This window comes from Pelophylax lessonae (assembly GCF_965119305.1).
Source record: "Pelophylax lessonae genome assembly, chromosome: 5".
Lineage (NCBI taxonomy): Eukaryota > Metazoa > Chordata > Amphibia > Anura > Ranidae > Pelophylax > Pelophylax lessonae.
Window position 1 is genome coordinate 267704850 of NC_138772.1, and position 16324 is coordinate 267721173.

The 16324-nt window shown below is 42.1% G+C and overlaps 1 protein-coding gene across 1 annotated transcript in view; it reads right to left on the bottom strand.

Moving 5' to 3' along the window:
• GALNT1 (polypeptide N-acetylgalactosaminyltransferase 1) overlaps positions 1-16324 on the bottom strand; it is a 375931-nt gene that overhangs the window by 71470 nt on the left and 288137 nt on the right. Inside the window, exons 6-8 of the mRNA XM_082258175.1 lie at positions 12218-12388; positions 9407-9524; positions 9062-9242 (exon numbers count right to left, since the gene is read on the bottom strand). Coding sequence (XP_082114301.1) covers positions 9062-9242; positions 9407-9524; positions 12218-12388 — 470 coding nt within the window. The remainder of the gene's footprint in view (positions 1-9061; positions 9243-9406; positions 9525-12217; positions 12389-16324) is intronic.

Consider the following 16324-nt stretch of genomic DNA (forward strand, 5'->3'; position numbering starts at 1 on the left):
CCACCTGGCTCGCTAGCCTTGACCCTGTTGGCCATCTAACAGTTCCTGTACAAACACTGTACCTCAGTTAGCACACTTTCTCCAGCTTCCTTGCTGTTCCAGCTTAAAGGCTCACCATGTACTCATACCGTGCAAACATGCACCCTTCTCCCTTGCACTCCAGGACTCCTCGGGAGGGTGGAGCCCAGAACACTGGTCCTGTCTGTCTTAAAAGGCCCAGATCCACCTGCACAATCAGTGTGCTGGCTGTTTCCAAGACCTGGTCCCAGGATTGGAGATTTCCTCCCAACCAGATCGCTTGGAAATCTCCAGACTCCAGGTCCCCAACTGGACTTTATGCACCATAGGGGAAACTGAAAACCCAGTCTGCTCCCAGTAAAACAGTCGTCCTGGAGCCTCTCAACCTGCCTGGTTGATAATCCTGGGAGAAATACCTGCTCACCACTAGTTGCACTGCCACAATATATATATTACATACTTTTTCAGCACATTTTTATGCTGAAAAAGACCCCCTACGGCTTATACTCAAGTGAGGGTCCCACTTACCTATTCTCCCTGGGGCTGACCGAATGTCAGCGGCGGCCAGCCCGACATGTACATTGCACATGCGCTGCCCCCGCTCGGGAAAGCCCCACGCACTGGGCCATTCTGGGGCAGACGGCGCATGCGCAATGACGTGTGGCGCCTTTTTAAAATTTAAGGCGCCTCGGGGATGGCTAAGTAAGACCCCTGCGCAGCCTCTGCATCTCCTGCAACCATGCCCGCAGCCTCTGCATCTCCTGCAACCATGCCCGCAGCCTCTGCATCTCCTGTAACCATGCCCGCAGCCTCTGCATCTCCTGCAACCATGCCCGCAGCCTCTGCATCTCCTGCACCATGGCCGCAGCCTCTGCATCTCCTGCATCATGCCCGCAGCCTCTGCATCTCCTGCACCATGCCCGTAGCCTCTGGTATCTTTTATTTTTGAAAATTAACAGTAGATGCTGCATTTCCCACCCTAGACTTCTACTCGAGTCAATACGTTTTCCCAGCTTTTTGTGGTAAAAATAGGTGCCTCGACTAATATTCGGGTTGGCTTATACCCGAGTATATACGATATATATATATATATATACACACACACACACATTATATATATATATATATATATATATATATATATATATATATATATATACACACACACACACATATACACACACATATACACACATATACATATATATATATATATATATATATATATATATATACACACATACATACATACATTATATATATATATATATATATATTCTATTTTTTTTAAATATAATTTATTTTTGTTGCATACTGTGACCAGAGCACTTCAGTGTTATCGTAGTGACACATTACTTACTCTGGGGAGTTTATCATGATTTTTTTTTTTAAATTCTATGATTGCTTATAACAGGGATGATCCCCGTTATAAGCAATCCCTTTAATAAATGGCATTCATTCATTGCCATTATATACTACTGGAACAGCTGTGATTGACCACAGCTATTACAGGGTACAGTGTGCTGTGATTGACTGTACGATGTGACCAATCACAGATCAACACAATAAAAGGCTATGAATGAAAGCAATTCATTGTGTACAACTATCATGTGATCGCTCTTATTGGTCACGGTGATCACATGATCCTAGGGCTGGCCCTGTACACCTGGTAGACACAGCAGGTGAGGGATCGAGTCGCAGTACAGCTTGCAGGAGGCACACAAATGGAAGGACGTCATATGTCCTCCCGGAACCAGGGAGCCCACACCCAGCCTTCATAATGCAAAAGGTTCAGCAGGAAGTGGTTAAACACACATTTGCTCCTTTCAAATATTCAGGGTTAGCATGCAACTTGTCTGAATGAGATCTATATTTCCAAAGTTTCTTGGTGTTCATCATGTATACTGAGAGTGAATACATTTTAAAAGTAATTACAAAATAAGTAATTTGACTAAACCAATAAATCCTGTTCTAATCTAAAATTAGTTCAAAAAGTCATAATTGGCAAAGCCACAATATAAGAATATGGGAGATTACCAGAGGATTAAAGTGGAGTTCCACCCATTTTAGTAACTTTAGATGTATGTAATCCCCTTTAAAACTACCAATGGAAACTTTTTTTTTTTTTTTCTCTAGTAAATACCTTATTTTCTTCTTTATTCATCCTCTCCTCACTTCCGGGTCCGGCCGCCGATCGGCGATTACGTCATTCGGCGATTCGCAGGGGGTGCTGGGATGCATCTCATGGCATGAAATCTTGCATTATTACACAGGAGTCCTGAGTACGGTTTGTATTGAGGCCGTGCTCTGCCCCGCCGCCTCTCAGTGAGCGAGGACTGAAAGTATTATATCCTCACTGAGCTCACTGAGAGGAGGCAGGGCGGAGGCGGGGCAGAGCATGGCCTCAATCCAATACATACAGTACAGCTCACTGAGAGGCGGCGGGGCGGAGGCGGGGCAGAGCACAGCCTCAATGCAAACAGTACTCAGAACTCCTGTGTAATAATGCGAGATTTCATGCCATGAGATACATCCCAGCACACCCTGCGGATCGCCGAATGACGTAATCGCTGATCGGCGGCCGGACCCGGAAGTGAGGAGAGGATGAATAAAGAAGAAAATAAGGTATTTACTAGCAAAAAAAAAAGTTTCCATTGGTAAAAGTCATTTTAAAGGGGATTACATACATCTATGTAATCCAAGTTATTAAAAATGGGTGGAACTCCACTTTAACTATTTTAAAAGTTCGGGAAACCAGTTCTCTTTGAAAAGGAAACCAATTCTCTGAGCATTTATTGCCAAACAAGAGTAATACAATATGTTTTAGAATACATCAAACGTAAAAGTACATTAGCATGAAAATGTACAAAATAAATGTATTGACTTTTTTTGCATATTTGAAGAGCCAAACATTAGAGCTTCATAAACAGTGCCTGCACATAAGGCATTATGCTTGATTAAAACACAAGTAACATTTGCCTTTAGCCATTTAACAAAGATATCAATAGATGTATGGTGCACAGGGAAAAAGTAAGAACACCCTTCACACCTTAGGAGATATTTCTTCTTTAGCAGAAATTACTTCTTGTAGGCATATTGCATAACTGTCCAGCAGCCTCTGACAGTGAAATCTTTGACTACTTCTTTAAGCAAAATGCCTTTAGCTGCAACATGTTTGTGTAATTTTTGAAAAAATGAACTTCTCCACATTTCAATGGTATTCAAACTAGGGCTTTGACTAGACCAGCCTGGATTCTTGAAATCAGTCTTTGGTTTCATGCCAAATATGTGTACTTGGGTCAAATAACTATCTTTGATCTAGGAGTTCATATCAACATTACTCTAGAATGCCTGGCCTTTGCCTATACGGTATGCTTAATGGTAAACTGTAGTTTTGCTCGGAAGTTTTTGATTTAGAAAGTAAAGGCTTTTTCCTGACACTTCCGATGCAGGTAAATTGGTGAATGTATAACGCCAACGCCATTACCTGCAAATCCCACAAATACATTTTATGATTCTGGAGACTTTTTTTTTAGCACTAAATGGACATCCTTTGGGCTTAATTTACGGAGCCATCTTGTCCTAGACCAATTAGCAGTCATCTAACTCTAGGCTATTTATAGATTATCTAATTTACAGTGGAATGATCGATTTCAAATCCTCTGGTCATCTTGTTTAATCCCTTGCCAGGCTCATGGGCATCCAAAATCTACACACACACACATAGCAAAGAGAACACCAACTTCTCGATCTCGAAGATTTAAGAGAGGTGTACCTAAATATTCCCTATAGAGTTTCTAATCATAAGCACCCAATTTAGAATGGATTCCAATTTCATGGATTTGAAGTAGTTGTAAATGTACTATCTGCAAGTGACAAATGTAAATTTTTTGCCAAATTATAAGAAATACATCATGTCCATTTTATGTAATTTGTTCAATTATATTACCAGTACATTACCTACTATCAGTAGGCAATGTTTGAATGAAGATCCAAAGTTTGTTCAAATGTGTTACAAAAAAAAAAAAAAAAAAAAAAAAAGTCATCAATATTCATGGGGTGGTGAAAAAATTGACTTTTTCACATGACTTTCAGTGGCATTTTTACACCTACAGCAGGATAGTATTCAGTTTCAATGCAATGCAGCTTATAACTTTTTTTTTTTTTAGCAGCAACATGGAAAAATTGTTTCAGATTCTTACAATACAGTAACAAAATATTTTTACCTTAGTTGATAAAGCTTATTTTAACTTTAGTGAAAACACTGAACAACTTTGTTTGCCACAGTGACAAAATGCATTTTGGAATATATAAATACAAGTGGAATTAGACTGACTAACTTGGAAGAAGATAACGACAGCTGACAGACAAATGGGCTGCATGAGTAGTTTGTGACATTTGAAAAACCCATTAAGAGATGTCAGCCGAGTTATAAAGAGCTACCTGAAATTACACTTAAAAATAATTCCCTCTATTTCTTAACTTATCTATCATTTCTCTGGAATCTGCTGTCATCTTTGATTAGTTTTGCAGCCGATTTCCAAATGGCATGTGTGCATTTTTAAAGGAAGCACTTTAGAGGAGATCTGTCATAATAGAAAAATGGGAATTACTACCTCTACTCATTTGTGAAGTTACACACTTCGAGGGCTGTACTCTTCACCCAGTTTCATAACTGCTACCAAGTACTGTTTTTTTTTTTATTTTGAAATGCCCCGGTGTCTTCTCAAGAAGATATTCAAAGGTTTAACACACAGGCACTTTTAAGGGCCTACCTTTAAGTTCCTAGTCTAGAAAAATTATACTGACAGCTAAATTTTTCTCTTTCAGAAGAGGTTACAATGTCTTTACAATGTTTATGTTACAACAAAACAGTAACAATAAGACTCCATTCACACTGCCGCGACTTGTCAGGCGACATGTGTGCCCTCAAGTCGCCCCAAGTCGCTTGACATAACAAATGCAATTTAAATCAATGAGAATCGTCTTAATATGCACTACTGAAGTCGCTCCGACTTCAGAAAAGGGTCCTGAACTACTTTGAGGCAACTTGTATCCAACTTGTGCCAATAGACTTCAATGGGAGTCGCCTCCAAGTCGGATCCTTATCTTATTTGAAGCGACTTGTGATCCGACTTTCCAGGAAGAAGAAGGAACATTAGCTAGGCATTCCCCACATTGCAGCCAGGTCTGTGTGAGTGGCACTGGTGGACACTGATTCGTGGCACTGATACATGGCACTGATATGTGGCACTGGTGGACACTGATACGTGGCACTGGTGGGCACTGATACGTGGCACTGGTGGACACTGATTCGTGGCACTGATATGTGGCACTGTGGACAGTGGCACTGGTGGACACTGATTCGTGGCACTGGTGATGGGGTTCCGCTCCTTTCACACCTATATGTGTGTATGTGTGTGTGTGTATGTTTATATATGTGTGTGTATATACCCCTATACAGAATTTCAGATGTTATGCCTGCCTCCAAAGACGCCCAAAAAATGCCCAATAAACACCTGCAACAAAAACACCCAGGTGTGAAAGGAGCAGAACCCCATCCCTGTGCTACTAAAAATTCTAAGAAAAATTATCTTTTTTTTCTGGTTCTGGTCCACAGGGTCAGGCCCAGGTAGTCCAGCTTGGTGGACGGAAACAGAGAAGATTTTTGACAATTCAGTTTCCAGCCACTCTTGCAGGGTTCGCACAGCAATGACCAGGTTGTCTGTCAAGGCAGTTAGAGACTCTGCTCGGAGGAGGAGATCATCCAGGTACCCCAGTACTGCAATCCTCCACTGCCGCAGCAAAACACAAGAGCCAAAACTTGTGGACACCCGAGGAGCGAAGGCTAGACCAAAGGGTAACGCCACAAATTGATAATGCTCCTCGCCTACGGCAAAGCGAAGAAAACGCTGATGCCGGAAATAGTGGAATATGAAGCCAAGCGTCCTTGATATCGACAGAGGCCAGAAGATCCCCTTGATGAAGGGATGCCACTATCGTGCGAATGGACCCCATCTGCAATTTATGTACCCACACAAAGCTGTTCAAGGCCTGGTGGTCCAGGATTGGACAAACTTTGCCTTCCTTCCTGGGAACAGTAAATCGGTTTAAATAAAACCCCTGAAAGCGTTCTGATTCCGGAACCGGTACAATGACCCCTTGAAAGAGAAAATCTTGCACCACCCCAAGGAGACCACACAGGCGATCTAGGGACAAATGCAGGATGGATGGAAAGAACCTTGCCAGAGGCGAAGACTGAAACTCGATCTTGTAACTGGACCGAATCAGCTTGTGTTTTGAATCAAGGAGGTCTACGGGTCCCAAAAGAAGCAAAGATTTCCCCTTACCGGTCTGGAGAGACCAGCTCTCGGGTTATCAGACTAGGGCATCTTGGAACATCCAAAGAGGGTTAGAACAAATTTTGATCCCTTCTCCTGAGAAACGAAAGGGCTGCTTGTGAGCCGAGAAGAAAGGCCAACGTTTGTGACTAGACTGCTTGCTACTGGTAGCCTGCTGGAGAAGAGTACTCATCCCCACTGTAAGCCCCTTAATGATCTCATCCATGGAAGCTACAAAACAGGCGATCTCCTACAAAGGAGAGATTCAACAGGACCTTCTTGGAAGCCTGGTCCGCAGACCAGTATTTGAGCCATGCCATGCGCCAAAGAAACACCGCTGTTACAGATATCCTCACGAGGTTAGGGGGAATCTGTTCCCCTTCCAAATTCTGGCGTAAAATCTTTGCCCATTCTGTTGAGGTCTGGGAAATGTGGCAAAAGGTCGAAAAGTTCAAGGGGGCCGAATACTTTCGCAAAGCACTGTATGTATTACCGCACTCATCATAGTAGGAGCAAAACTTTAGGGACATATTTCACAGTTAACTCTAAACAAATGACTTGTAAAAGCTTTTTGGGCAATTTTGGGTAATGACAGTTGTCGTTCTTTGAATGCGATTTTAAAGTTTGACATGTTTGGTATCTATTTGCTCAAGGCAACCTTACCTTTTAAATTTTCAGCCAGTTACTGCACTGTGCACACAGTTTTGGTCCACACAAATATATTGCGTTTGTGTGGACCAAAACTAAAAGTGTATTTTTTACTAAAATTATATATTTGATAAACCCTTGTGAATTTTTTTAATGCAGGGTCTCTGCTTTCAGAAAATACAGTATGGGAAAATTAGTTTTTAATCCCCTGCAGATTTTGTAAGTTTGCCCACTATAAGGGTCTATCATTTTTATCATAGATGTAGTTTAAAATGATAGAGACAGAATATCAACCAAAAATCCAGAAAAAACATGATACAAGTGTTATAAATTGAGTTGCAGTTCTGTAAGTAAAATAGGTAATTGATAGTCAAGCAAAACATGACTTGTTGGCAAGCACAAAGGTAAAATGTTCCTTGTAGTTGGTTACCAGGTTTGCACACATCTCAGGAGGGATTTTGGTCCACTCTTTACAGACCTTCTCCCAACCCTTAAGGTTACTTGGCTGTCGCTTGACAACTCAAAGTTTTAGCTGCCTCCATAGATTTTCTATTGGATTAAGATTTGAAGACTGGCTAGGCCACTGCATGACCTTAATATTCTTCTTTTTGAGCCACTCCTTTGTTGTCTTAGCGGTATGTTTTGGGTCATTGTTATGCTGGAAGACACATCCACGACCCATCTTCTGTTTTCCGGCTGAGGGAAGAAGGTTCTCATGCAAGATTTAACAATACATGGCCCTGTCCATTGGCCTCTCAATGTGGCAAAATCAGCCTGTACCTATTGCAGAGAAACAGCCCAAAACAATGTTTCCCCTTCTGTGATTGACTGTAGGGATGGTGTTCTTAGGGTAATAGCCAACATTTTTCTTCCTCCAAACACGGCAGGTTGAGTTAATGCCAAAGAGCTTACTTTTGGTCTCATCTAACCACAGCACTTTCTCCCAATCCTTCTCTGAATCATTTATATGTTTATTAGCAAACTTCAGATGAGCCTGTACATGTACCTTCTTGAGGGGGACATTGTGGGTGCTGCAGGATTTCAATCTTTGGCGGCTTATTGTGTTACCAACTGTTTTTGTTTGGTGACTGTAGTGACTGTGGTCCCAACTGCATTGAGATCATTCGCAAATGCCTCCCATTGGGCTGATCCCTCACTTTTCTCATGATCATCCTTACCCCATGAGGCAAAACCTTGCATGGAGCGACAGAGGAAGATTGGTTATTTTGTATTTCTTCCATTTGCGAATAATTGCTCCAACAGTTTTCTCCTCATCACCAAGCTTCTTGCTTAAAGTCTTGTAGCCGATTCCAGCCTTATGCAAGTCTACAATCTTGTCCCTGGTGTCCTTTGACAGCTCTTTGGTCTTGCCTATTATGGTGAGGTTTAAATGGAAGAGATTCTGTGGACAGGAGTCTTTACACAAGGATTTGTCCTTGGGAACACCTTCCTAAAATTGACAGGACTAAACTGTGTACCACATGAGCACATACTATAGCCAGTGTGTGGGAGCCAGAATTATTGTTGGTTGGTAGGGGATCAAATACTTATTTTACTCACTGAACTGCAACTCAATTTATATCATTTGTATCGTGTTTTTTCTGGATTTTTAGTTGATATTCTGTCTCTATCATTCAAAATACACCTATAACAATTATAGATAGACTCTTCATTTCTTTTAAGCGGGCAAATTACCAAAATCTGCAGGGGATTCTTTTCACCATTGTATATAAAGTTTGGGGGTTTTAACTAATCTTCAGGTATAAAATGTGCAAAAACTGCATTGGCAGGGAAAGGGTTAAATAGTCGCTATGCTTTCAATTAACGGGAACCATACATTAGAGCAGTGGGCCACCTAGCCCAGGAGATGCAGTTTACACTGAGTAGCTCTTTGTTCTTCTTCTTGTCCAGTGGGGCCATGCTGCAATCCACGTGTGCAGCCTATCCAAATCTTCAGCCAGATCATAGACCGTTAACTGTTTGATAGCAATATTTAAAACACTTTTGGGACAAGTCAGGTTCACTTAAAATAAAACAAATTAAGTGAGTCTTACCAGGTGAAATTATATAAAAGAAGTTCTTGAATTCATCCATCCACACTTCTGCCAGTCTGCGGTTGTTTTTGTTGATAATTTGCCCCGTTCCACCTGGAAAAGTGTATGGGGTTGCTTTCCGAAAAACATGACCAACATGAGAACAGGTGACAATTTCAAGCGTACCTCCACACTGCCATATCTATAAAAGAAAATTAATATGCAACCCTAAATAAACTGTCATTTTTTAATGTTATCCCATCTAAATTTAAACAGCATCTATGGAATGAAAAATAAATGCATAGTGTACACTATTGCATAGATTATACATACTTTGGTAGCAGGTCTATGCTTGGTAAGACTTACCCGAAAGGATATTTCTAAATTTTCCCCACCCCATATGTCCATTCCAGCATCATATGTTCCTATCTCCTGAAAATAATCTCTGTCGATTGAGAAAAGGCCTCCTGCCATAGTAGGGGTCCTAGAAAAGCAAAAGCAGAAACATGCAACAGAACAGTCCATCCATGGTTCAAAACGTTCACATATTAGACAAAGAATGCATCACATGCAAGATGGATGGATACATGCTGCCTTTGTATCTGTAAATGGAGGTGGTCATAAGAAGCTTTTTTAAGCAACAGCTATTGGTCCAGCTTTTTTTCATTAATTTTTAGCCCAACATAGTACACAAATACAGTATTATACTTCGGAGGTTATAGAGAAGTAGATTTGGCAACAAAAAGCAAAGATCTGGGGCAAAGCAATCTGTCACCCATGTATCATCAGGAGGCAAAGAATAATGGCACAAATGTTGCAACCTAAATCTGTAATGAAAACTGATAGCAATCAAATACACAACAAATATCGCTTTGTTTGGAAACTACTGAAACAGTGACAAAATTGCTGCATCCATAAATAGATTACCGCTGGTGCAATATATCTACTAACTCAACATTAGCAGGACAAAGTAGAGACATATGGGCAAGCGTATAGAACCACTCATGGCACGCAGTAGTGAGGACTGGGCAATTAAAAAAAAAACAAAACTAAAAATCCAGTAAATTGCATTATTTGACCCTTTTGCTGCCACTGATGTAACTTTTACACTGAAGGCAGCGTCAGCACGTACATGCTATAGCAGGCGGGAGTTTGTTTACATTTTTACTTCTGGCTGCTGACTTTCTATACCAGTGGTGTTCAACTTAGTAAATCTGGGGGGCCTGAAGTGTAGTTCCTGACACTTTCAAAGGGTTATACAATAGTCTAGTTTCTGTAATTTTGCTAGGGACACTTCATCACATCACAAAGTACTCATTTGAAGTAGATATTAGTTTTTTTGTACACAGAGGTCTGAGTCTCACACTGTGAAGCTGTATAAGAATTAGATAAGGGTGACCCTATAGTTGTAAGTGTCCCAAGATCTTGGCTACTGGTATTGGGTCCTTACAGGGACACTGGAAATTTTCTTCTAGCAACAATGGAATATGAACTGAGGACGCTAGTTGCAGCAGGGCTGTCTTTTGCGTGTCTGTAAAAAAACACGTTGCACTGTGTAGCAGAAAACTAGGCCCAAGATGAGCCAGTCCTTGTGTACTCAAACACAAGCAGCTGATGCTAAAGAGGGTCGTAGGTAGCCAGGAGGTGACCAAAGTCACTGAAGGCAAACAGTAGAACTAGCCCAAAGACTCAATGATCCATGAAGTGCTAGAAAAGCAGGAGCAGCAACTTTCCTCTTGGCTGAATGGCAGAAGAACACCACTCCATCAAGCTGATGTCAGCACTCCGTTCTCTCAGTATTAAAATTTACTGCTGTAAAATGGAGGTGGAGGAAATTTTAAAATGGCACCCAATATTACCAACTGTGAGGTAGCTTCTAGTGCTTCAGCCCAACCCGCCTTACTCACTATATTAGCCCTCAGGGACAGGGAAACAACAGAGGCTGTGCTGCAAGCTCTTGACCCAGACAGTGCTCTGCGGTTAACTAAAAGTACTAAGGTCTGGAAAGCCCCACAATGCAGAGCCTGGTGCCTTGAGGTCACATTCCAGGCTAGCCTAGCCATGTCCATAGGCTGACTGTGTGAGTGTTTAGTGACTGGCTTACATCAGAGGTGGTGGACCTGAACATCAATCTGCTGAGAAGATTTAGAATAGAACTCACAAAAATATGGGTCTTTTTTTTTTCTAGGCAGAGTGGAGGTAAAGGCATATATGCTCCTAGGACACTATCAAAAAACTGGGCCATGGTGATTGGAGGTGGGGTTATACAGAGGCTAGCTTTAGGATTTATTAAAGTTCTGTTTTCTTTGATGGACAAGAAAGAAAGGTATTTGGCTGTAGATATACTTTAAAGTCAATGACTTAAAAGTACTGAAGCAACAGGGCAAGCATGCCAAGCAGACAAGAATTTACAGAATGAAAAGTAAGCAGAGGCAGCCACCTTATTTCTCTCAGGAAAGGTTTCCTTTAAAGCCCAAATCCAGACAGCTTTTATTTTAGCACTGAATTAAGTGGAAAAAGGTTGAATACCCTTTCAGGTTTGTATCACTGTTTAAATACCCATTTCAGATACTCTCTTCCCCCCATTTTCTGTCTATTTTGTGCGTCAGTCAGAACACAATTGTGAGGGAAAATCTCTACAACAATGACAATAAAAAAAAAAAAAGCAATAAAAGCCATTTTCATTAGTAGGAAAGTGAATGGTTAAATACTTTGCCAGGTTTTTATTGCATGTGTGAGATCCAACGATTTTAGCTTATTTGTCCTTGTCATTGGTTTGAAAAGAAAGTAAAGAGAAAAGTGCTCATATCAGTGCTCTTCAAAAAAAAAAAAAAAAGCCCTGACAGATATTAACCTCTCCCCATTGTAACCAAAACAGAAATAATGTTTTGCCTGGAATTAGGCTTTGGGAGCGATGAGAAAAGCTCCAGCCATTTTTGTTTAGGGCATGCGACAGCTAGTAGAGGGATACAATCATACCTCAAAACTCAAACCTTTTACAATACGTATAGTGAAATAATAATTTTAGGTTGTGTTGCTAAAGGGTCCTGCACAACTCTACTGCACATAGATCTTACATGGTCAGTCTGACAGACCATCAACATATTAATGGTATATTCTTAGAAACATAAATAAAATAATAAGGGGAAAATGTAAATATCAAACGAGTCCCCTCACCTCACAGGCAGAGTTCTGTCACCTCGTCTCCGATCCATTTCACGCTGAGGAACAGGGTACCATCTAAAGTTTAGTTTCCAGTTGAACCCTCCATAAGTCATATCAGAACCTGCCATATATTCAAAGGTATCATCACTTATTACATCAATAATGGGGCATACAACCGTCCTCCTGCAAAAAGAAAAAAAAAATATTAAAGCTTTTGGAGACTAAACTAGAATTTAGGCATGACGACTGGCGTTCTTCCAGTACGGAGAAAACTGTGCTAGAGTGAACGTGCAGTAAAATAACTTTTTTTTTTTTTTTTTTTTTAGGAACAGTGATATATTGTATCATTCTGAAATGCAAACAAAAAGCAAGTGTAAGACCATTTACAGACAGAGCGGACCTGTCTGCTGAACCCTGCTGAGCAGGTGGATGACAGGTCTGTCATCACAGCCCACTCTTCTCTGCTGGGCAGTCGGATGGAAACAGATTGCCTGCCCATTTCCAACCGTCACCTGAAACGCAGGACGGATCTCCATCTGTATGTTTTTAGCAGATCGGATGCCGGCGGGTGTCAGCGGCAACATGTCCGTTGACATCTGCCGTTCCATAGAGAGCTATGGATGGTCCGATCAGGTCAGCCTAAAAAACTAACAGGAGGACTTAATCGGTTCATCAGTGTGAAAAGGGCCTAAGCTTTTTTAGCAAAAAAGTAACGGCTGGCAGGAGTGGATTAAAAAAAAAAAAAAAAAAAAAAAAAAAAAAAAGATCACCCCTTGCCTCCCACGCTGCCTCAGCAACTCTGTTCCAGCAGATTTACATTGTTTGCCCATTATGTTTGCATTAGTTTAGGAAAACCTGAACTACTCCTGGGCCTGCTCTCCTCCTTTAATCCACCACCTTCCCCCCTTCACCACTGTGTAGCTGACCGGAAAGAACGCCAGGTCTTTGACCACCTCTTGTATCCTGTTCACGGTCTCTGACTTTTTTTTGTTTGTTTCTTAATACTACTCATCTTCTAAAGGCAACTCCATATAATTATTATTATTTCAGGTTCTTCTATAGCGCTGTCAATTTACGCAGCGCTTTACATATACATTGCACATTCACATCAGTCCCTGCCCTCAAGGAGCTTACAATCTAAGGTCCCTAACTCACATTCATACATACATAGGGCCAATTTTTTTTTTTTTATACAGGATCCAATTACCCTACCAGCATGTCTTTGGAGTGTAGCAGGAACCCGGAGTACACGGAGGAAACCCACGTAGGCACAGGGAGAACATGCAAACTCCAGGCAGGTAGTGTCGTGGTTGGGATTCGAACCAGCAACCCTCTTGCTGCTAGGTGAAAGTGCTAACCACTACACCACTGTAATCAACTCTTCTATGATTCAGAGTGTGCTTGATGAAAATATTAGGCCATCTGCTGAAGTTGAACTATAAATGGATTTTCAGCATAATAATGATCTGAAGCACACTAGCAAATCCACAAAGAAATGGCTCAAAAAGAAGAAATTGAGGAAAAGAACAATACAAGCAAAAAAAGCAAAAAACATCTTGCAACTGAATTTGGTGGGAAACATTTCTCAGAAAGAATTCAGAACTTGGTGCATGAATACACAAAAGGCACACAAAGTAATTTCTGCTAAAGAAGGAAATAACAGGTTTCTGAGTACAAGGACGTACTTACTTTTTCACAGTGCACATTATATCTATTGATCATTTATTAAATAAATAACTGACTGAATTAAGATAACATTTTTGTCTGTTCAAATCTGTAAAAAAAAAAAAAAAAAAAAAAAAGAATTTCCAGGGGGGTGTGCTTCCTTTTTCAAATGACTGTGGTTGCAACAGCTTTTGAGGACACAAAGTAAATCAGATTGCAACCACTTCCGTAATGTAGGCATTACAATTAAAAAAAAAAAACAAAAAAAAACATTTGCCATGGATGACAGTAATAATCAGTACAGCTAATTATGGATGCCAAACCTGCTGCAGCAAAAGCTCCATATTTTGTAAAATCCTTTTCTGGAATATGGTATAGGCGGACACGGAACTACCAGGGTTGCAAACAGTCGCACTTGCGACTGGGCCCTGGAGTTCCGCCATTGTGGGGGGAGCCCGCCGGCCGCTGCCACCCCTTCTAGGCAATGATATGGCCAATTTGTCTCAGATCATAGCTGTACACTGTGGGCTCCACTCCCGCCAATTACAGGCATCGGGTCAATAGGGTACACACACTCACTGCTACTGGCACAGCGCTCCGCACATTCCTCCAAGCAGATTAATGTTGGGTGGAAGAAGAAGTCAATTGATGGGCCAGTAGAGTGAAGGGGGAGGAGATCTCCTCTGCGTGAGGCAATGTGAAGACATAGTCCCTATCCCCGGAGAGCTGCACTTTCTGAAAGTGCACCAAAACTCCTGCATTCAGAAAGTGCAGCAAACCCGCACGTACACTGCACTACACCAGCGTTGTGGGTAAACCGCAGCACATCAGTGTAAAAGCAGCTCTATACGTTTACGCCCAGTGCATTACTTCACAATGACCTGAAGAGCTCTTCTTTCCCGCTGCTGGCACCACACTGGGGACTGCTAGCTGGGATAAGGGATGGAATGCAGTTGGTATCATTCTGCATGGGAGAGGAGCCAGCATCAGGAGGCATCAGCTTCTGTGGCTCTTACTCCCTAGTACAGCTCCAACTTTACAAGTAGTCCCTCTGCATTGCACTCTGATGCTCTGGGATGGCAGGTCAGCAAGCCCAGACAACGGTGTACCAGTCACCTGGTCACGATCTACTGGTTGCTGACCCCCGGGTTACAGCATATCATTACCGCTCACTGACTGGTTGCTAGAGGTTACTGAACAACCTTACTGCTCACTGATTGGCTTCTAGAGGTTACTATACTTTATTCCTGCTCACTTATTGGTTGCTAGAGGTTACTGCACATTATTACTGCTCACTGATTAGTTGCTAAAGGTGGAGTTGGAAGTAAACCATCCCATTACCTGGAGGGATTGGCAGTCAGCAGTTAAGCGGCAGTGAAGTGCGATATCACCTCCTCACTGCCTGTCAAATGCCTCTGAAAAGTGACCTGATCATGGATTACTTTTCAGCGGTTTGGCTACAGCGTGGCTGTGTCCCCAGCATTCCTGCACATTTTCTGTAAGCGCACCAAAAGTCATGCATGCTGAGCTTTCAGAAAACATGGCAAAAACCTGCAACCTAAAAGAAGTCAATGGGACTGTGGCTAAAATCAGGGGTAAGGTGTAGGAAAACTGGGGATGCACTCTCACTGCAGTCAAACTACAGCACAACAGTGTCAACCCACTTAATATCACATGGGACCAACTACTTATATAGGCTGATGACACAAAACTCTTTTGCAATAGCAATGAAAACTATTGCTGGAGGACCAAGTGCTCACTTATATCATGGATTGTCCCAGAGGTTTCCAAGCTCAATGGCACCACATACCCAATACAGCTGCCGGCTCTTCTGTTTATAATTTCCCACCCACACATCCCATTCACAGACATAGCACAGGCTGCACGGACTGGAGTGTGGGCGGGCAGAGCAGATCCAGCCCCTCTCCTCTCCCATTTGTGCGGGGGGGGGGGATGTTCTGCTGGGCACTGTGAAAATGTAAGGGAGATGGACATTTGGCAATACCAATGACAGCATCATAGACCTGGAGGACACAGCTTGGGGGAAGGGGCTCAGCCTAACCCAGCACCCCCTAGATCCAGCACTGCTGCATTACACAAAAAAAAAAAAAATAATAATAAACTGTGCTGCTGAGGAGTGGGTGGGACAAGGCTGTGGTTTTCTGCAGGCTCCTGGCAGGGATTGGAGCCTGGCTGCAGACCTGTCCGCTGTCTTCCCACAGTGAAAGGGATTTGATCCTGAAACCAATGGATGCAGTTTTGGGTGTTCATTCACCATGGTGACCAGTTCAAACAGTAAAGAAACATTACCGGCCCGCCAAGACACAGACATCCTGGGACAATGGGACAATGGACCAATTAGCGAGACTGTCCCAGGACTGTTAGAAAGTATGCTATTTGCGGGCTCAAGGGGCAGCTGCTTTGGGCCCCAGCAAAGACTGGCCCCTCCTTTTG